The 22,119-nt window shown below is 40.1% G+C and overlaps 1 protein-coding gene across 3 annotated transcripts in view; it reads left to right on the top strand.

Moving 5' to 3' along the window:
• LOC108233702 (dmX-like protein 1) overlaps positions 1 to 21,792 on the top strand; it is a 47,576-nt gene extending 25,784 nt beyond the window's left edge. For 2 of the 3 annotated variants that reach the window (XM_017412302.3, XM_017412301.3), the window contains exons 32-51: positions 1,907 to 2,098; positions 2,291 to 2,367; positions 4,983 to 5,104; positions 6,516 to 6,773; positions 6,934 to 7,136; positions 7,306 to 7,454; positions 7,684 to 7,769; positions 7,864 to 8,062; positions 8,863 to 8,980; positions 9,345 to 9,407; positions 10,924 to 11,010; positions 12,326 to 12,444; positions 12,956 to 13,103; positions 14,492 to 14,552; positions 15,042 to 15,169; positions 16,106 to 16,183; positions 16,288 to 16,379; positions 16,500 to 16,552; positions 17,316 to 17,533; positions 19,162 to 21,792. In XM_017412302.3, coding sequence (XP_017267791.1) covers positions 1,907 to 2,098; positions 2,291 to 2,367; positions 4,983 to 5,104; positions 6,516 to 6,773; positions 6,934 to 7,136; positions 7,306 to 7,454; positions 7,684 to 7,769; positions 7,864 to 8,062; positions 8,863 to 8,980; positions 9,345 to 9,407; positions 10,924 to 11,010; positions 12,326 to 12,444; positions 12,956 to 13,103; positions 14,492 to 14,552; positions 15,042 to 15,169; positions 16,106 to 16,183; positions 16,288 to 16,379; positions 16,500 to 16,552; positions 17,316 to 17,533; positions 19,162 to 19,392 — 2,682 coding nt within the window. In that variant the 3' untranslated portion in view covers positions 19,393 to 21,792. The remainder of the gene's footprint in view (positions 1 to 1,906; positions 2,099 to 2,290; positions 2,368 to 4,982; positions 5,105 to 6,515; positions 6,774 to 6,933; positions 7,137 to 7,305; positions 7,455 to 7,683; positions 7,770 to 7,863; positions 8,063 to 8,862; positions 8,981 to 9,344; positions 9,408 to 10,923; positions 11,011 to 12,325; positions 12,445 to 12,955; positions 13,104 to 14,491; positions 14,553 to 15,041; positions 15,170 to 16,105; positions 16,184 to 16,287; positions 16,380 to 16,499; positions 16,553 to 17,315; positions 17,534 to 19,161) is intronic. The other variant, XM_017412303.3, reaches the window with a different exon arrangement.
• The last annotated feature ends 327 nt before the right edge of the window (positions 21,793 to 22,119 follow it).

The raw sequence follows: 22,119 nt of genomic DNA, 5'->3' as shown, positions 1-22,119 counted from the left end.
TGCCAGTTACAATTTAGTAAAAAATGTGTGAGCTTAAAAGGGCATTTTGGACACATAATGTACCGAAAAATCAATTAATAGGTATTTTGTGGTAATATGTGTTGCACCGCTTGCTCCAACTTGAACTGTAAATGGTTTTAGATACTCCAAATAATGAGAATTAATATTAAGCCTATATAGACACGGATATGATGATCGTCACAAAACAACTTTGTGCAAATCAGTGACAGAAGTATTAGTGTTCAGAGCTGCATGTTTAACTCAGAGGGACATCCCGTTGTTTGAAAGTCTTAAAGTGCTTTTCACATTTCCAAAACATTTTCCCATTAATATATTTTATCTCTTACAGAGGTTTGAAAGTTACATTTCTTTTTATTACAGGTTCTGTTAGCTTTATTTTTAAGTTCATTTTATGGTCCCACACACAGGATATTTACTACATTCTTTTATTTTTATGTTACCTAAAATAATTTTCTCTTGTTTTTATTTATTTTTTATTTTTTAATGAACATTTCAATAATGATTTTGCTCACAGTCGGTGTGCAGGAAGGTTAAATTGAGAAATTGAGTTCATGTAAAAAATTAAATGTAAAAAAAGTATTTCAAATATAAAGTAAGAGAATTTAAAACTAATTGATATCAAGTTGACAGATGTATGAGTTTGTGTTTGACGTCAATAATGCACAAATTTAAGCACCACAAGCAGCAACATTTTAGTAATATGTTATTAATATGCAGAATAACATTTTATCTTCACTAATTTCCATTCAGAGAAGAATCAGTGGAACATAAACAGCCTGATAAACTGATCCAGGTTGAGGTTCAGCATCTGATTGTGTCGTTCATTATAAATGAGCTGTCACAATTTAACCTTTGCGTAAACCTTTCTTCTTGTTTTCGTCGTTCGGTAAATTACGAGTACGCGCCTCCGCCCGACACCTACCCCCACCCCCCCGCAGGCCGCCGTTAGTTGATCACTGATCGTCACTCTGCAGCTGACGACACGCTCCTTTTTGAAAGAAAGAGCACTGAGCAGATGAGCTGCAACATGTGTGCGAAGCAAACGTGAAGCCATCCGAAAACCTTAAAATCACCGCAGCAGATTGTCACATCAGACAAGTACAGTTACTGTGCACTGATGATCATCTGTACACCTCCAGCAATGAGCCGACAGGTTGTGCCGATTCCCCGAGCACCTGGGGAAAGGCCTTCCTTATTCACTCTAATAAAAAGTTGAGTCAAAACCTCACGAAGTAAACAACTCAATGAGCCAACATGGGACTGTGTTTGTAGCGGGGAGCCTTTTCTACTCTCCCACTTTGTTTTTGAAAATAAAATAATTTTCTTTTCTCCAAGCTCTTGTTCCATACTTGTCAAATTTCTTCATTGTTGTTGAGGAATTTTTATTTTTTTTCCTCCCTCTTTGTGTTGACTTCAAACAGCGTGAAGAGTTCTTGTTAAGTAGGTTAGAGAGAACTGAGCGTGCTTCATCAAGGCTGACGAAAACAAGCCCATGGTGTTCTTATACACAGAATGTCATATTCAGGAATATAGTGCACACAAAGTCATGCACCTCTCCGTCACCAGTGGTTTATTTTCATATTCTTTTGCTCTTTAACTGTCAATCACACATAGACAGGAAGATAGTTGTGAAGAACATGTACAACATCTTTAACTCGTGATGATTTCCCTCTTTTTGTTTGAGTTATTTTAGCCAAGAAAAGGCTGTAGTTTCAAAGCTTCGAAGCAGCTAGCTTGAGTTAAAGCTAAATATCCAAGTTTACAATCATTTATGTATATGTCCAAGTGGGTCGCTGGGAAAGTTTGTATTTACATGCATGTTTGATGCAGATTGCACGGTAATAATGTTACACATTCCCCTCTGACCTCTGACCTCTGCCTGCAGGATGACTCTATCACTTCGTTGGTAGCAGCAAGCTCGCAGCCCACCTCCATCCCTCTTCTCATGGCTTGCACAGCCAACGTGAAGACGGTGGTGGCCAACCCCATCGTCTACCTGACCAACCTGGCTCATGACATCTTGCACACCATCGTTGCACTCGACTCCCCCCCACATGACGACGTCGTTAACAACGAGGTGAGGCAGCTCGTTGCTACCCCTCCCAAGTATTTAAGGGTGACAGTGTGTTTTTAACTAGCTGAGAACACCTACCAGGTGAAGATCGCTGTAAAAATTCAACATTGTATGTGAAAACAAAATAAGCGCCTAAGTGCTGAAGGAGGCAGGCGACCAGTTTCACTTATAACAGCTCCGTCATTTTCATTTCAGATTTATGTGATGCACACACTGGCCGCCTCCCTGTCTGCCTGTATATATCAGTGTCTTTGTGATGGACACAAATACAGGTGAGTGTTGCACTCAGGTTTCTCCTTAAGCATTTGCTAACTACACTCATTTGTTTCTATTAAATTTAAACAGCTCTCTGTTGTGGCCTGAGATATTTGCTGTGGGGATATCCGTTTTCCTTTCAAACAGTGAACTTTTTTAATTATTCTGAATAAAGACAGACAACTTTTTAACCATACAAAGAAAATCATCCTTATCAAAATTATGTGTCTGACAGTCTAACTATATGCAGACAATATTGTGCTACAAATCTGTCATTTTTATTATGACTTATAAGGATGTATGTGGACATTAAGCACTGGCATGAAGCAACTCTGTGCATTTTCACAAAACATCTGATAACTTGATTGCTGATTAAAAAGCTCAACACTCACCTGACACAATTAGTCTGCCTAATCTGCTTTGTACAAATGAGCCTCTTTTTGTCTTTATTGTTTTTCTCGCTGTCTAGCAAATCAAACGAGTAGAGATCAGGAGAGAGAAGCGTGGTCACAGCTGCTTTTCCTCCAATTTCTTTGTTACCATGGCGATGATTTCTGTCTGTGCGATTAGTTGTCTAAAAACGAGCCGTGTGGAGAACAGCTGCCTGTCTGAAGTTCGGAGATTTTCAAATATCATTGGCATCGGTATCACAAAAAAGATGTCTCTCTAACAAAAGATGTTCTGTGCTGCAGTTATTCATGCAGCAACGTACACCCTCTCATCACCAGAAACAATTTAAAAACTCAATATGGGAACTCGGGCTTATGCAGCTCTTTTTGAAAAGGTTTTAGCTCATCGGTGACGTCTTTTTGCTCAAAGTGCTTGAATTTCCTATTGGACATGCAGCACATTTTTAAACAAAAGTTATTTAACAGTTACTAAAAAAGAACAAATAATTAAACTGTCAATAGTAATTGGATTTTATTCTTGTTGCTATTAAAGTCAAAATAAAGGGAAAAACGTTGACTCGTGTCATTTCATCCGGTGTGTGTGAGTTCAGACTTCCAGTGTTCAGGAAACACAATAACGACCAACAAAGATAATAAGAAAATAACGCACAAATTGTTTAGATCAAGCGCTAGATATTTACCCAAAGTGGAAAACTCATTAAGATTAGATTTTTCTCTGCTTTGTTCTGCTTTTCTAAAGTGCTGCCATACGTTGATTTAAAGGCTGAGAAAATTGAGGTTTTGTTTACCAGGACTGCGACAGGCACTTATCTGTTTTGATTATATTGAATATGAATTATGAAAGCTGCCAGGATGCTGTTTGTCATTCTTATTGCAAATGCCTAATTAGGTTTTTGGTTCTTTCAGAAGGGAGGAGGAATATTGTTTATTTAAGACTCTGATGTATCACAAGTTTGTCAGTTTGACAAGAACACAGTCAGGGTTAGACTTTAGATCATTGCGCGTGTTTGAGATTTTTATTTTCATTTATATATATATATATATATATATATATATATAATCCATTTGGCCTGTACTGTTGCTATGGCTCTTTCTGATAGGTTGTGGAAACTGGTTTCAAAAAATGCAGTTTAGGAGCTTCTAAAACACAGTTTCCATGTGGATTCAAAGCTAAAATGATAAAAAATCTTTGCTTATTAAAAACCTACACAGTAATTAGAAAGGCTAGTTCCATAAACTTCAATCAACAGTTCTGCAATTTTAGAACTGACTTTGCTTGATCAGCTAAAAAAATACCTAAAATTGTTGAGTCTGTTTTTGTTTGGTTTTTTTCTACCTAAGAGATGCCATATTTAGTATTCTGTCAGAAGAATAAATGAATAAATAAACATTACTTAACACATTCTGACTTATAAACACAACCTTTTTTTCCACATGCTGTTTGGTAGGTAAACAGTATAACTAAATTGGCACGTTTAAACTTAATTAATGTCTTTTTACGGTAATAATCATAGAGAATCATGGTGTGATGCTCCAGAAGGTTTGAATTTTTGGGTATTTTTCATCATTTTTTGTGTGTTTTTCTATCGCTGTTCTCAAGTTCAGTTTAATTTGATTTATTGGGGTCAGATCTAAATTACCCAGAGAGGCTATGAATCCAAATCGAGGCTGTAAAGGGTAGTGTCTGCACATGTTTGTGGCTTTTTGGATGGCATCTGCTGTGAGGAAGACTTCATGAATGGTGGCTGCAGCTCCCTCTGATTGATGATACTTTAGATTTTTTTTTATTCCTTTTAATTTAAATGTAATCAGGCTCCTGCTTAAAAAAAAAAGAAAGGACCTACTGTTTGTTAAAACCTTAATAGACTCCCTGGTGACATACGCTTTCCAGCTTCTGTTTAAGTATTATAAATACTTCCACTGTATTGAAGCTTTTTTTCTGCTACCAACCATCATAGAAAGCAGCTAACCTGAAATGCATCACATTATCTTTTCATGTCTCAACAGAACACATCCTAAAAGCATCTTTTTTTCTTTGAAACAACCCAGAGTTTAAAGCCAGATTAAAACATTAAGCGACACATTTTTAACCGTATTTACACCAACTTACCCAGACGTGAAATTTCTCCCTTTTTTTTTTTTTCAGTGCAGCAGTTCCCGTCGAATATAAACGCTGCTTTGAGTTTTTCCTCCTGACGTTGTGTGGCCTGTTTCTCCCACAGCCACGTGAACCACTTCACAGGAACTGTGTATCAGAGTGTTTTGCTGTCTCAGAAGCAGCCGCTTAAAACTGTCAGCATGGGTGAGGCCGTGCAGCCGAACACCTCGCCTGCTCAGTGGCCGGGTAAGTTCACCAGCTGAAAGGTTGATTTAAAACCGCTTTTGAGTGTAAACAATTATTCTACCTCAGTACTCGCCTTCTTTTTTTATTGAGGCTGTTACACATTTGTTCCTTCTGTACATGTAAACACTTAATGTTTAATATGTTTTGTCTTTTAAAAATACAGAAATAAATACAAAAAACTAAACATATTTGGTACCTTATGCTACTGTAGAGTATCCGTTATTTTGTAGGTAGGTTATCTGATCAGTTTTTATGTAATTCTTTTAAGTGTGAATTTTGTTGTGGACCATTTTTGATGTTTGTTATTATTCATTTTGTGTCCCATTTTCGCTCTGTGACACGATAAACAGTTTGTTTTTCAGTATCAGAACGTTCAGTAGGAATGATCTGTGGATCTTGTAGACAATTTTAATATACAATGCTTGTGAGAGCAATCATACAAATTGCTTCATTAGGGAAATTAATAACAGCGCTGTTCAAGCTTCCCCACCCCACATGAGCAAAGATAAAGTGTTATTTCTCGTGACACAATTAGGACTTATAAGACATTTACACATTTTGTGCGTTTGCAAACAGAAGACAGTAAGTTGGTAAACCGGCCAACTTACGAATTTGATTTCTCATCAGAGACCACAAACTGTCACTGAAGTTTTAATCTCTTAATTTATTCATCACATTTCCTCTCCCTGACTTCTTCAGTAAACATTAAGGCTAATAATTCAGTTAGTGATGTTTCAATATATTGACTGTTTATGTTATTCTTTCTAACACGCTCTTATTGTTGCAGTTTTATGGTTTTTTATTAGGATTAAGCATTTGATAGTTTTAATTTACAAACATTTAACAGATGATTTGTTAGTAATATTAACAGAATGTTGCTACTTAACAAAAGTTATTCATCGTTTTCCATTTCTGGTTTTAATTATAATATCTACTACTGTATATTTAGAGGACAAACTTATTTAAAATCATTAAAAGGTCTCCTTTCTTCTGGGTAAAGAAGCTGAACAATAAGTGGTGACTCTAGGCTCCCTGATAAAAGCATTAATATACATTAGGATGGACACTTAAACGAGTGTGTGACCATCTGAGAAACTAGCCAATTAGGGTCAAAACATGCAGGTTAAAAGCTAAACTAATTCACTAAATCTCAAGACTGAGGTCAGGGCTGTGGGCATAAAGTACCGGGTGGACTCTTAAGACCAAAAATAAAAAAAATAAGTGATTCTTGTGATAATTGTTAAAACCGCTGTCATAATAGTGTAGTTGTTGTTAAGACATTATATGTATTTACTGAGCAAGTGCGCTTTATTTGGTCATTTACTTTAAAAGGACGCTTGAGGTGCTTCTTTAAATTCTGCTGTCATTTAGTTTTCCTTCACCCCTCTTTGACTTCGCCCTCTCTCTCCAGGTATTGCCTCTCTCTTTCGTCTGTTGAGCTCAGCAGGCGAGGAGACGCAGCCGGGCTTGGCTGTGCTGCTCTGCGAGATCCTGACTGCCGTCTTCCTCAGCCTGTTTGTTCACGGCATGGCCACTCACTCCAGCAACGAGCTGTTTCGCATCGTGGCTCACCCGCTCAACAGCAAACTCTGGATGACGGTGTTCGGAGGAGGCGCCCGCATCGCTCTCATGGATAAACCCAGCAGTCCAGCAAGAACACCCCCATCAAGTGATTGTTTTGTTAGGTCTAATTTTCTGACTGTCAGGGATGTTCTCCTTTAGAGGCATCCTCGTAGCTAAATATTATCAAGTTTAGTGAAATCTTTTAGGTTGTCTTTTATTCTTTTTTTTCCTTTTAACACATTTAACCTTATCTCTCGTCTCCTCAGCCTCGCCAGCTGGATCAGACAGGAAATCCAAACGATTCAGGCTTCTTTCATCACGCAGCGGATCCAGGGAAGAGTCTGGGATAGAGCGGGAGGGGCCATCCAGTCCTAAACACGGCCCTGTTGTGGAACAGGAAGCTGCCTCCATCTTCAAAGAGCAATTTGTCCCTCCAGAGCTGAGCATTTGGGATTTTTTTATTGCTAAGGTAATCCACAGTATTACTAACAATAGACAAAGATTCACGTATTATTTTTCATCATTTTGGCTTGGCTAGATTGAATTTCTGTTGAAATATTAGTACATATTTAGCATGGATTTGTTAATATGTCACATTTTGATCCTCTTCATTGTTGCTTCGATCGTTTGCCTCCCAGCCTGCGTTGCCGCCATCAGAAAACAGAATCGATTACGACTCTGAGCAGAGCCAGGACAGCCAAGACGAAGACGACGACGAGGATGAATCTGAGGACGTGTTTGACCTCAACTCCCTGCAAAGAGAGCATTCAAACCACAATTCATACAGGTAGCACAGCCCTGAGTGAACGTTTCTGCTTACAGTGACTCATCTTATCCTCCAGCAACATGTTCGTAATAAAAATTCCTGAATGTGTTCACAGCTCCTTCTGTTTTTCTCTATACTTCTTTTCACTCGTGATGCTTTAATATTCTGCTTCATGCTCCGTCTGAACGCAGGATGGTGTCCTCCCCCTCAAAACTCCATGCTGATTTGTCATGATTTCTTTTCTTCCAAGCTGGTGTTTAATGCGTCTGGCCATGGTTCAGCTGGTGTTGGTCAACCTCAAGTCTTTTTACCCAATGGCAGGATACGATCTGTTAGGTAATCACTACAACACGCCGCACAGAAGTCCTGCCTGTCTCAGCTAGTGCCTCACTTTTTCTGCACCTTCGTTGTTTCCTTCTTTTTAAACTAGATTTGCCTGTGGCATCGCCTTTGTGTCACTCTGTCCTGAAGACGCTGCAATGCTGGGAGCAGGTACTGCAGAAAAGGCTGGAGATCTTTGGCGGCCCCCCTGCTAAGTACATCTCAACTTACCTTCAGGATGAGGCCACACCTGGACCCGCCCTGCTCAGACACAAAGCTCTACTGGAGCCGTCCAACACCCCATTCAGGTACCATCTTAGATTCATATGAACAAACACAGAGGGCTTTAAAGAACAAAATCATGCTCGGGTGTTGTGGCTCTATAAAATATAACCATGTAGTCTGATTTTCAACAAGTCCTGATTCTGTTTATTCTAATGGGGGTAAAAAAATAATCTATCCATCATTTAGAAGACACTTTGCCTTGTTTCATGCAGCTCGAAATAACTTGTTGGTGGAAATGTTTTCCTCCACCTAAACAATGAGCTTTTCTGACCAGAACTGGGTTTGATTGTGTAATTTGTTAAGATTTAATTCAGTATTGTACTAAAACAATTGTTACAGGTTAATATTTATATTTTGTCATTTTTAGAAATGCGGGGCTAATTAACCACTTAAGCAATAAGCAAATTTAATGAAAGAACAGGAAATTTCAAAGTGATTTTTCTTCTTAATAGCCCAGAAAAAATGCATTTAATAATGTTGTTTAGATTATAATGATTCAGACTTACTCATAGGTTTTAATTAAGTTCGAAATCTCACATTTATTCTGTCTGTTCTGCAGATATACTTCAGCACTATGCTGCTAAAATGTGTTTCAGAAAGTTGCCTTGAATGTCTGAAATATTTACAGAGATCCTAGTTTTATCCTTGTGCAGACTGACCCGTGTGGTGTTTTATTTTACCTGTACTGTGGTGTTTTTGGATGACAGCTAAGACTTTTTTATGCTCTTTGCCTAAAAGATCCACTTTTAATAAGTCTTAGATGTTTATTGTTAATACACAGCAAAGCAATAATTACTCTTATTACTGTTTTTTTCTTCTCCAGAAGTAACCACTATTCAGCACTGCCGGTGAAACGTTTATGGCAATATTTGGTCAAGCAGGAAGAAGTTCAGGAGACTTTCATCAGAAACATCTTCATCAAGAAACCAAGCACAAATCAGGTACATCCCTTTCACCATCTGCCAGCCTTCTTCATCCAACCTCATAAATTAACTGTCACTAAATAAAACCTTTAACTATTTAGCTCTAATCTAATGATTTAAACTGCATCATTATTTCTTTTTACATTCCAGCATTTGTGCTTTTTTTTTGTTTTTGGTCCTGCATGCCAATCGTTGTTTATATGTCCTCTAGCTGCATGTAGATGATTTCATTTTGGTTCAAGTAATTACACATTGTGTTATTAACATCACAGTAAATCAATCTCTGTGTGTCTGCATGGTTTTATCTCTGGTCCTTGTGTGTTTTCTGTGTGTGTGTGTGGGTCTACCGTTTGCTGCTTCATCTCCCCTCAAATGACTAAAGTCGGTTGAGGACCAGACTGACAGTATGAAATATTCAGGGATGGAAGAGACAGGAAACCATCAGGTACTGCTGCTTAACATTAATTATTGCTTTTATGGTGTTGGAGTGGGATGTGCTCTGTGTCAAACCTCAGTCTCTCCTACTATATCTGACCAACTGAAATCTGATTAATGTTAAAAGTTGTCAATAATGTGAACTTGTTCTTTAAGTTTTCAAATAATCTAGTCCCTCTGAGTGACAGAGGTGACACCGACTGCTCCTGAGTGATAGTAAACCTGACAGTTGTTTTTATAAGTAATAGCATGCTTTTTGCTTCAAGAGACATCCTCTCTGCAGCTGTGAAGGTTGTTTGCTCTGCAGGTTTTTGTTAGACTTTACTGTCTTTTATGGGGCCTCGAAAAATGGCTCACAAGCTTTGCAGTTTGCAGAGCAAAATGGTTTTTTAATGAGATTTTTTTTCGTAGATCGATCAGGAAATTGTATTCAGCTGTTTACTTAATGCATGTACATGGCACCTTTATGTAACATAAATCACTTCAGCCTATTATATTGTACAAACTATCCCTTCTACGAGGGAATATGCACACCGTGTTCCATGTAATTGTCATCTCCATTTAGGTGGCAAAGTGACCTGTTTAAATCCAGTCATAAATGATAAGTTGAAATCTTGACAGACTTACAGAACATGTTATTTTCAGTAAGTTCCCGTCAGGGTTTGCTATTAAGCTTACATTCAGCAGTCAAAATATTCATGTGAACGTGAGCCATAAATCTTAAATTACGCTGCACACTGATGCTGTATGGAAGTTTTCTAATCTTCTGGCTCTCGCTGTGAGAGCTGCCACATTATAGGTACTCCATTTAGCTCAGTGGTAATTAACCCAGTCTCTCAGAGAACAGGCTATGAAGCTGAACAGCTTCACATTAATGGGCCCAACACTGTCACAGGGAATCTGCAACCTACAGGGATTATGTGCTAGTGCAAATGACAAAACACCATATTTAGATTTCTGCAAGTCAAGTTTTATTTTCCTGCTGTCTTTCTGATGGAAAAAGACGTGGTCTTTTCCTTCTGACTGAATGGACTGAGGAGTGTTTCAATCTTAAGTAACTTTGGCATCAAATTCTAACTTTTCCATCTGATCTGCAGAGCCACAGCAGGAGCCTGTGGGGCTGTAAGCATCCCACAGGATCTCTGTGATTCAGTGTCTGCATGCTACCATTTTTCTCACTGCTCTGGGGGTTTTGTGCAGATCTGTTGGTGCTAAGTTATTTATATTGGTCTGTGTGGTTAACGGTGAGGCCTGATGCAACTTAACCGCCTCTTCTACAGGACCATAAGCTACACAGCTTATAGAATTAGCTTGACAAATATCTTTTATTGAAGATGTCTTGACAATTAATTTGTTCAGCTCTCTTATGTCTTCTGTAGTTTAAAAGAAGTGAAACGGGGATTATGTGACAGTTCTATGTCTGCAGGAAACGTTTGTCAGTGTTTCTGTTGTAATTATTAAATCTCCATGGTGTGTGTGTGTGTGTGTGTGTGTGTGTGTGTGTGTGTGTTTGTTTCTCGCCACAGACTGAGTCAGATCTGGGCTGCCCTGGAGGCAAAGCGCGCATCATCCACAAGGAATCTGACATCATCACAGCCTTTGCGATCAACAAGGTAAAACCTTTAACAGAGAAGTCACTGAAAAACGCAAAATACTTTATGGCAGGGGCTTTTTTCCCCCCATTGAAACTTTTAATGTATCAAATCAGATTATATTTGCTCAGTTATTAATTCAGTTTTAACTCCCATTTTTTTTATACTGGAGTCCAAAATAGTCAATAATGCTTGTATATAATGAAAAACTACAATCAAAGAAGCTGAAATAACTTAGAAAAACTATTGTTTTCTTAACACTTTGCCTTTAACCATTCTTTTCTGAAGTTCCCCACTGATTTTTGACACAAATATTATGTGATGCTTTTTGCCTTTTGGATATTTTCTTTCAAAACATTTGAAAAGTTGTTGTAGTCAGTGTTGTAGTGACAAACCCACAAAGGATACAGATGCAGATGTGTGTATTTTTAGACATTTCTCACAGGAGTTGATGACTAAAAACGACTAAATGGAGTCTGAATGTGGGACTAAAAGAAGGCCAGAAACACACAATAAAGGTTCACGTTACTGTGTGAAGAAGGTGATATGTAGGTGTGTTGATGAAGGAATTTGAGCCCATTTTTCTTGGCCAAATATACAGAAGATTTTATTTGTGTATTAAAATTCTAAATTTTAAATTCATTTTTAATTATGGCAAAGAATGAAGAATGACTATAAAAGCAATAATAATGTAAGAAAAATAAGAATGACAATAAATTTCCTTGAATGTTGAAAGTAGAATTGTTTCGATTGGCACCACGCTTCCTGCATCGCGTCCTGTCCTCCTGCTGCTGCGTCTGAAAATCAGACAAGTCCTGGACTGTGTCGGCATCGCTTGGATTCAGCTTTTTACTTCTGCTGATGTTCAATGAGATTAAAATCAACTAACCGTCAAACTGTTTTTAAAAGCAAACGGTTGGGTAATTTTATTATCAATTGCAGAATGTATCCTGGAAGAAGTCATATTTTTCCACTTGTTTAGACACAAACTTCACTTTAGGTACCATACTGAAATATGCTTCAAGCTAAAGTCCGCTACAGTTGGGTAGTTTGAGTGCTTGAAAGAGGCAGATGTGGCATTTCAAGACAAGAAGACACATCTGGGTTTAAATATATATATATTTATTATTTCATTGTGAAGTTATTGTGGCACAGCTTCTCCCAGTGTACACAAGACATGACATCCTTCTGACTTATTTGTTTGTAGAACAGGAAGGGGTGTCAGTGGACCTGATTAGTAGATGTAAAATGGATTTGATGAAGATTGTGTTCCATCTCTCCTCTCTCCTCTGTCCGATGTCTCCGTCCTTCCTCACTGGTCGTCTTTGTTTCCCAGGCAAACCGTAACTGTTTAGTCATGGCCTCCACCCACGACATCCAGGAGCTGGATGTGTCATCCATCTTGGCCACGCAGATCCTGACGTGGATCGATGATGATGAGACTGAAACCAAAAGGTGAGAGAGCAGCCTGCGTGTCGGGTGCATTTGCATATTCATCCCGAACTTAATGAGACCTCTTGAGTTCACCGATAATTAATATCAGCTCACCTTTTCACTCTAACGCTAATTGATCTCAATTGCGAGCGAGCGTGGAGCGACGTGATTTGGTTTATTAATGGCTGTACGGATGGTTTATACGCTTTTACACTGTTTGTGTTAATGTAGTGCAAGGTATATTAATGTATTTTTAATTGTTACCTTCCTTGCTTACAGGCTCTCAAAGCACAGATGTTTTATTTTAAAACAACCATGTTAGATTAATTTAGAGTGGGATTAATCCTCTGAATGTTTGCTCATATGAAGATTAGAGGTTTCTTTGCGTGAAGTGAGGAACGTGAACTCTTTTATTTAGTTGCTTCTCCACATTTAAACTGTTGCTGGATTTATATACCAGGCTGTGAACTTTTCACTGAGGGTTTTTTGATTATCTGCGTCTGATTTTTTATTTTTTTTTTCCACTCTTTAGTTTTAGTGGCGATGACTTCTTGGTGGTCCACGCACGCGACGATTTTGCGTCGCTCCACGGCACCACGCCGTACACCCACAGCAGCCCGGGCACGCCCATCAACGTGCCCTGGCTCGGAGGGCAGCAGACCGGCAGGGGGGCTTCAGTGGTATGCTGCAAATCTCCGTTTTTACATGGTCAACAAATTTAGACGCAGTTGTTTTGGTGAATTCGCACCAAAAACCTCTCCAGGCGCTGTTACAACAAGTTTTACCTAAAGGGCTTAAATAAACAGGTTAATACTAATATACTAATGTTATTTTCACTAATGAATGAGTCTGATTTGAGCAGATGTGTTAAACGTTTAGTCATTTTAGTTTTCTAGTCATTTGTTTTTAACACCATGAATGTGACGCTGATGTGCATCGTATCAATGAGATGGCACGATAACGCTGTAAATCTGTTAGGAGCTGAATATTTACTGAAATGCTTTCACTTTCCCACCATGCCTGGCCAAAAGCTAACACTGCGGCTGCGTTTGCTCGCGCACCGTGAAGAAGCCACAACTTTACATGGATAATGCTCTCTCTGCTGCTCTTCTGGAAATAATTGATGTTGTCTTTTTGCTCCGCATCGGCCCTTCTTTGTACTCAAAGCGAAATCCTCAAAGCAGTTCAAATAAGTTGCATTAATAATTCATCTTTGTCTGCGCCCAGTTTGCCAAAAGCATCGTGGCTGCTAACATTAGTTCCCCTCATTGATTTACAAAGGAACTTAAACGTTGCCTGCATGTGAGAAACTGGCCTCAAATCTGCAGCGTTTTTTTTAATAGAAAACTCTGTGAAAGCATTTTTTTTCTTTTCTGAGCAGAGAAACTTGGCATTTGCAGCCAGGTGGGAGATTAATTTAATTTGGCTTCGCCAAAAAGTTTCCTGAAGCTTGGAGGAGAAAAACGTTTTGAAAATGGTGAATAAAACTTTGAGCTGACGCTGTGGGTAATATGAGCTTTTCTGGGTCAACGGTCAAAATGAAAAATGGAAAATAGTGACTGAATTACAATATATTAAAGTGATTTTATGTCACGTTGTATTAAAACAGTCATCTGTTTATGCTGTGGCTTAAAAACGATATTGAATGGTGGCTAATGAACTGCATTGAGAGCAACAAAAAAAAATGCTGAATTATAAATATGTTTAAAAAGAGAATTAGTTTACCAGAACAGGAAGTCTTTATTTTGCAGTAACAATGGAAATGTGACGTAAACCTTTCTGTGACGGGTTTTCAGATTTTCAGGTCTTATCTAGTCCAGAGTCATTCACCAGTTTAGTTTCATTCTCAACAATAACCCTAAAGGTTTGAGGGTGCTGATAATATAAATTAAATGAGTTGTTTATCTGACGCAGTAAAGCAAAGAGGTTTGCTCTAACAGATTCTGTCAGAGCTGTTCAGCTGTCCCCCTTTTTTCCGATTTCAAAAAAGCACTTTTTTATTCAAATAATAGTTGTTTTCTCAATAAAAAATGCTTCTCCTCCTACTCCTCACTTTCCTTTTCCCCAGATGATCAAGAGAAATATCAACAATGTGCGAAGAATGACCTCCCATCCCACACTTCCGTACTGTAAGTACAGCTCTGATGGCTGTCAGCACATAAGACGAGCCACCGCCTCTTTAAAAGTGCTATCCAGACACCATCTTCTTGTACTAACAGCCTTCGGGGATGATTACATCACCCAGAAAGTTTCTCTTTAAGTATTCAGCAACTGAAAATGTTTTTTTTTTCCTTCCTGTCTCTCTTTCTTTTGTTCCCTGTACTGCTGATCTTAAAAAAAAAAAAGAAGAAGTGAGCTCTCTTGCTACAGTCTTGTATTTCTCTGTAAAAGTGCAAATCCAGGAGGAGTTTGGGTAGTATAACTCTCAGCATGTCGAAAGGGCGCCTCTTGAAGCGTGTTTAAATGAAGAGTTTCCTTTTATCAATTATACAGAGGATGATTTGGGGGCAACAAACTAAAGCTCATGTTGGGACCTGAGCGCCAACTGAGACGTACCTGAAAATAAGTTGTGTTGGGGTTATTTTATTTTATTTTTTTTTGTTCTTGCTGTTTGTCAGACCTGACAGGAGCTCAAGATGGCAGCGTGAGGATGTTTGAGTGGGGTCACTCGCAGCAGATCATCTGCTTCAGAAGTCCGGGCAACTCCAGAGTCACCAGGATCCGATTCAACCACCAAGGAAACAAGGTGATAAAACCCACTCTGTTCTCTGGGTGTCCTGGAAGAGTGGACGCCACCGTCAGACGTACTGTACACTCAGGCGATGCGAGCCTCTCACTTTTAGAAGCATTTTCAGATTTCCTGTCAGAAATGTGCCATTCAGGCGCACGCCGCAGTGGGGAGTTCATCTTCAGGACGCATTGTTACCGAGCTGAATGAAGCCAGCATCTTGAACTGCAGCGCTCGCCTCCAGCTAATAATTTTCTCAGATGGTACCTCTCCTGTGCCAGTACTATCTCGACGTCCTGTTCTGGCCAAAAAACAGTGAAATATGCTTTGAAGAAAAAAAAAAAAAGAAATGCAGTCAAAATTGGGGCAGAACACTTAATTGAAGTCATTTAAGCAGGACTTGGACACCTCAGCTGCTTTATTCTAATCTTTTAGGTAAATTGAGTAAAATTGCTCATGCTATTAATATGCAAAGCTGTGCTGGAAGTACTTGCCTCCTGTCATTCACATGGATTTAATGTGACTCTTGCCACCTACCTAAATAAATATTTCTGAAGACCAAACACACCCCATGGCAGCAGCACATCCCTGCAGCAGCAGAGCAGCTGTGGACCTTGAAAAACCTGCCTAAAAATGGCCCAAAGCGCAGGGAAGATAACGTTCTGGTGGTGTTTGTGTAAAGCAAGCCACAGTTCAGAGAGGCCCCACGCCGCTAACATCATGGCCCCAAAGAATCTGTTGTTCACGTTCAGATTCTTAGCTCTTCACAAAAACTTCAAATGGTTTTACCCGCTCCCTGAACTGAGAGAACAAAGGGTTTACTCAATGTTAGGTCGGTCATTTTTTTAGCTAAATCCAAATCACCTGAAGGGAGCGGTGGTTCTCAGCAGCCGACGGGGATTCTTGCTCAGCTCCAGCAGAGTCTGATACTTTCTGTCTGCATGTTCTCCGTAGTTTGGGATTGTAGATGCTGATGGAAGTTTGAGCCTCTGGCAGACCAACACAAGCGGGAATGCATCCAAACCATATCTGGTAACGGTTGATTTAATCTCCTCTTAGTTTCTGTCATCCCCGTTTTACCGATTTTATCCCTTCGTCGCTTTTCACCGACTGCTTTCTGCCTTTCCGTCTACCAGACTTTGCACTGTCACAACAAAACCGCTCATGATTTCATCTTCGTGGGCTCCTCGTCTCTCATTTCCACTGCAGGCCTCTCAACAGATAACAGGTACATCACATTGAGCCGAGTTTATTTTAGTCCGATTCATTGATTTGTTGCGGATAAACACAATGACAGGTCCCATGATTGGGAAATGGACTCTTTGTTTGTTTGTTTTTGCCTCCACAGGAACGTGTGTCTGTGGGACACTTTAGTCACTCCTGCAAACAGCCTTGTTCACGGTGAGACCTCACACAATAAGTTGATTTATTTAAAACTGCATCTTTAAAAGAATCTGCAGCTTTCTTTAGTTTCTACGCAGATCTTTCATCTTTTATCTGAAAGAGTTCCAGAAATAATTTGCTCAAACAAGCAGAAGCCCTTTTGAATTAAATATATATAAAATAAGAACATAGTTATTGTTTTAATTCACATTAGAAAACACTTTGTGAACCCAGCTTCATTTAAAATTGATCATTTGTCGTATGTTGCTCCAACGTTTCAGTCAGAGGATAGTTCAGCTTTAATCAACTTCATGTTGTGGTAAATAAGACTTATATCTGTATGAATAAGACCTTAAACCCGTTAGGAACACCAGCAAAATGTGTACAGTTTTTATATACACAGTAAATTTTTGCTCTTGGTCTTTCAAAAGTGGACTAAACACTGACTGAAAATCAAGTATTTAACTGTAAATGTAAGAAATGGGTCTCGTTATTAAAATAAATATATGTTAACAGAAGTTTAAAGTTGAACTTTCCAGAATAAATATTAAGTTTAATAAATGCCTCAAAAATCATCTAAAACAAAAGTTGAGCAACTTTGATTTGGTTCTACTTTTTAAAGTGTGTCATAGATCTTGTTCCATGTTCCTGCCTCGATCATTAATACGTCTAACTGAGATCTCTCTCTCTCTCTCTCTCTCTCTCTCTCTCTCTCTCTCTCTCTCTCTCTCTCTCTCTCTCTCTCTCTCTCTCTCTCTCTCTCTCTCTCTCCGTCGTGCAGCGTTCTTTTGCCACGAGACCGGCGCCACCGTGCTGTCGATGGCCCCGAGGCAGCAGCTCCTCATCACCGGCGGGAGGAAAGGCTGGATCACCATCCTGGAGCTTCCCCAGCGGAACCAGCGGCAGAGCTTTCAGGCCCACGACTCGCCGGTCAAGGCGCTGGCGGTCGATCCAACGGAGGACTGCTTCATCAGCGGCTCGGCTGAGGGCAACATTAAGGTATTCTGACTGGCTTTCGTTCGATCCACCAGGTTGGAACATTTGCACTGCTGGCTGGTGATATCGCATACAAGTTAGCCGTCATCTTGAGCAACAAAAGATTTCCTTTAGAAAGTTATTAGTTCTGCACAAAGTCCCTGAAAGAACAGACCTGCAGGGCGTCGGGCACACAGGTAGGACTGTCTGGCTCTCCTCCAAGTCAACAATCAGACGACTGTGGTGTTTATCTGCAGGGGCAGCGAGCCCCATCAGAGTCAGCTGATGATAAACCACCTGCTCACAACAACAGAGACTGATGGAGAATAATGTGGAAGGTGAAAATGGTTGACACTAAAATAAAAAAATTTTAAAAAGTCAGAGGGGATTGTTCTGAATGAAGGGGCTGCAGGGGGCTTCAGTCGACGTGTTTCCAGAAGGAGCGGGTCTTTAATCTTTGCGACTTGAATCTGTTGGTGCTGATCACAGAGCTGTCACTCCACAGATGAAGCTGTTGTTACGCTTCTGTAGAGCACATCTGCTTCGAATTCAAATGACTTTCAGTCTGCTGCCAACAACAACAACAAAAAATACCCTTCAAAGCTTTGTTACTCATCTGAAGTCATTAATTGTATATTAGTTATCTGAAAACTTGATAATGCTTCATGGGCTGAGAGACTCTGAACCCACTCTTCTTCTGTCATTCTGACGTGTTTTAATGTCTCAGTAACTGTCATCTGAAGCAGCTGTGGGCATCAAGGTGTGTGAGAGTCCATCACGCTGCTCAGATGTTCTGCAGAGCATAAACACATGGTGCCTAACGTGAATTTTAATCCAGTCCTAATATAAGGCAGCACAACTGGCAGGCTGTCTAAGGAAACCTCGGATTCATCGAGGTCCAATCTTTCTGTATCTTATCTAATTTGGTCAGCCTGGTTGTCGCTCCTGTAGATTTACCGTGATGATATCTCTCCTCACCGCATCTATTTCATGACCGTCAAAACAACAACAGCCTGAGGCGTTCTCACACGAGACAGCTTTTATTTTTGGTTCCACAATGACGCCGAGAACGGCTACTGAGGGTTATTCGCGCAGGAGGACCTCCGTCTACCTTGGAAAGGCTTTGAAGGCTCTTCTAAATACAAACACTTTCTCCTTTTTTTAACTTACACACTCCAGATAGATGCAGAGTTTAATGCTTAAACAATGCTGTGTGACGCATTTACTGTAGAGCCTCGTGTGTTGAATCTTTGATCTAAATGGAGACTGAAGGATAAAATCTTTGAATTAATGGTCGTCCTGATTGGAAGCGGAGTGTGCCTGAGGTTTGTGACAGTGGGAAAGAAGAACTGTCTTGGACTCATCCAGTGGTTGTGGAGGCGTTTTAGTGTGGACTAAAGTGGTGAAAACGGCTGATATACAGATCAACATCCAGCCCTCAGTCATGCTGCTGGCAGGGCTAAAAATAGCAGAGCATTGTACCATTTATCAAAGGTTACACAAGCAGGAGCTGCTGGTTTCACAGTGAGGAGAGTTTTCAGCTGCTTGAGCCAAACTGCAGTTCACATCATCTACTTTTATTATTACAGTGAAAATGAATCTGTTCCTGTAGTTTCTAAGCGTTCTTTTGTTGCTCTTCCCCTGACCGTCAGGTGTGGAGCCTCACCACTCAGTGTCTCCTCTACACCTTCCTGAACGAGCACGCGCGCCAGTCGCTGTTCAGGAACCTCGGGACAGGCGTGATGCAGGTCGAGGTGGGGCCGGCCAACCACGTCTTCTCCTGCGGCGCCGACGGCACCATGAAGATGAGGCTCCTTCCCAACCGCTTCGCCGCCGTGGACAGCGGCGACGGCAGCAAGAGGGACGTCAAGTTTTTCATCTAGGCGGACGGGTGGCGTTGAGCTGCTCGGCTGAAGGAAGCGAAGCTCCCTGCGCCGCTGAGGAAAGAAAGGCAACGCCGGAGCGCGGTGTGAGGTTTAAAGACCGCCTTCATCAGTGAAACGAGAACTCCTTATAGGATTTTCCGTCTTTGACAGAGTGAGAGCTTGTCTGAACCAGGAGTTCTGTAGTAAAACGATCTACTGCGATTATTTTTTTCTTTTTTTTTTAATGAAATGTGAACCCAAGCACAGGAACTTTTTACAAAACTGTAACTAACGTGAGCACAGGGTAAGGTCTGAGAGCACGCTCAATCAAAATAAACTGAAATAAAACAAACTCAGCTGGAGTTTCTCCGCTTCAAACTGCCAGTTCAGTGTCCAGCAAACAGCACATGGAAAGGCTTCTTCTTCCCTTTTTTTTCTCTTTTGCACAGGAAGCAAAGCTGCAGACGAAGTTAGAAGTTGCAGAAATGTTTTTCTCGTTCAGTGTATTTATATTAATCAGAGGTTTTTCTGGACTCGCTGCTGGACGCGTGTCGTGCAGGGGACTGATTTAAAACGCAGCACAGCAAAGCACATCACGTCCAGTCACGAGGACTCTGACGCAGACGACACCAGCTGGTTGGAGAGGCAGAGGGCCCGTCTGTTTGTCACGATCCTCACTAAGAAGAAACAGATTTCAGTTTCATGTTTAACTTCTGGAGCTCCTCTCCAACTGGACTTGGACGCAGAATCAGCCGAATAAAGTTGGGCGGTGGGGAGGGGAGAGAAATAAACACATCTGTCATATCAAAAGCAGCAGTTTGCCATTTCAGGAAATGTTTTTTTATCGCTTTCTGATAGAGATGCAGGATGAAACGCCAACACTGCTGTACGAGGCTAGCGTCACTGCGCTTCACAAACTCTCACAAGATGAAAGCGGCTCTCAGATCCGCCAGCCTGTACCAGCAGGGTTGGGTTTTTTTTTACTTTTGCACAAACAAAATCAAACTATGAAGTGTCATTTGTGAGCTGGAGAGATGCTGCCTGACTGGACCGAGCCGGGCAGACTGACTGTAGCACAGAAGAGCAGTGTTGACTCTCTCTTTTATCTCTGCCAGAAAGCAAATATTTCCCTGAACCGAGGTGGTAGGACTTCGCGCCGGTTCTTAATGTATTTGCACATCAGCTAAATGAAGCTAAAGTACATGTAGTGTAAAGTATCGACCTATAATAGGCAGGGTGGCGGTACAGCAGTCGGCCTCTTTAGTGATTAAAGTTCCACAGTTTGTTTCTCCCAATATAAATTTAACCAGAAGTATTATTATCATCATTAAGTGTCCTTAATGTGTGCAACTCCTTCTGCCAACCAGGCACCGTGTTTGGGTTAGTATTGATGTTCAGCTGCGAAAAGTAACTTTAATTTAACAAAGCGTTTGTAGATAAAACCCTTCCTGACTGAAATATGTAGCAGAACTTATTGCAGTTGACAATGAAACGGGGTCAAAGTGGGAACGTTAAACGTGTTTTAATGGGAGTTCTGTTTTATTCCTGTAACAGATTTTCTTTTTTTGGACCATTATTGACAACTGCCATGGAAACAATATCGTTTGCCTTAGTTGCTTTCATCGTTTTGCTTTGTTAAATCAGTTGTCAGTCTTTTTTTTGTTAATCGTCTAAACGCAGCACGTCGCCTTCAGCGCATTCTTGGATAATAAGGTCTTGGCTGATGCGTGATATGATGCATCCTCCACTTGAATAAGGAACGGGCTCCTGCAGAGGGTCCGATAGCGGATTAAATGGATTTCGCTCAGCGCCGGTAGAAGCTTTTTGTGCTGCTGTAAGGAAACGGACACGAACAGAAGGAAAAGCTTTAAAAGAAGCAGGTTTAATGCAGTTTGTTCATAGACCCACAAGCTAAGCTTCTTTTAATCACAACTAGCTGTAGATAAATGTTGGTAATCAATAAAAGCCACTTTATGATTATTACTCTGTACAAACTGGTATATTTATGAAATATGTTCATATTTAGGAGTTTAAACTGATCAAAAGACAGATATATTCTTGATTTTTCTTTACAAACCAGGAGTCCTGTGCGCTCCTGCAGGACCTGGAGTAAAATCTCTTCTATATATGCCAGTAGTATGTACTCCTGCAGAAACTGGAGAATAAAATGATTGATTTTTGTTTGTTTTTTTTAAACCAAATACTGTTCATTTCTTTAGAATCTCATTTGTGTCAAGTTGCATAAAATCAGCAAGTCTAAATAAAATCCTCACCTTTACTCCTTTTGTCCCCCTTTTTTTTTCCTCCCCCAATCTTTAAAATGTGAAATAAATCAGAAAAATTTTATTTTCTAAGGTAAATTGTTGCAATATTTACAGGACAGATGTACCGATGTAATAAAAGAATCATGGAAAATGAGCCGCTGTTGCATTTGTTTCTTTTCACACTTCAGTAGGAAGCTGTTCAGTGAAATAAACTGAGAGAATTGGAAATAAATGCGCAAAGTCTTTACATATCTTTAATCTTTCACAGAAAACTGACACTTGTCATTAGCTGTAATTTATTTGTACATGACTAACACACACAGAGGAGACGACTCACATCTTAGGCCAAACCATGACTCACCTTGTACGTCTTTACTCTGTGGGCGGTAACTGCAGATCAAATAAGTTATTAAACTGGGACAGTGCAGGTATTTGACAGAAAAGTGATTAAACCTGCAGATTTGGTAAAAACCAACACAGC

This window comes from Kryptolebias marmoratus, linkage group LG1 (assembly GCF_001649575.2).
Source record: "Kryptolebias marmoratus isolate JLee-2015 linkage group LG1, ASM164957v2, whole genome shotgun sequence".
Taxonomy (NCBI): Eukaryota; Metazoa; Chordata; class Actinopteri; order Cyprinodontiformes; family Rivulidae; genus Kryptolebias; species Kryptolebias marmoratus.
This window is presented reverse-complemented; position numbering and strand designations above follow the sequence as displayed.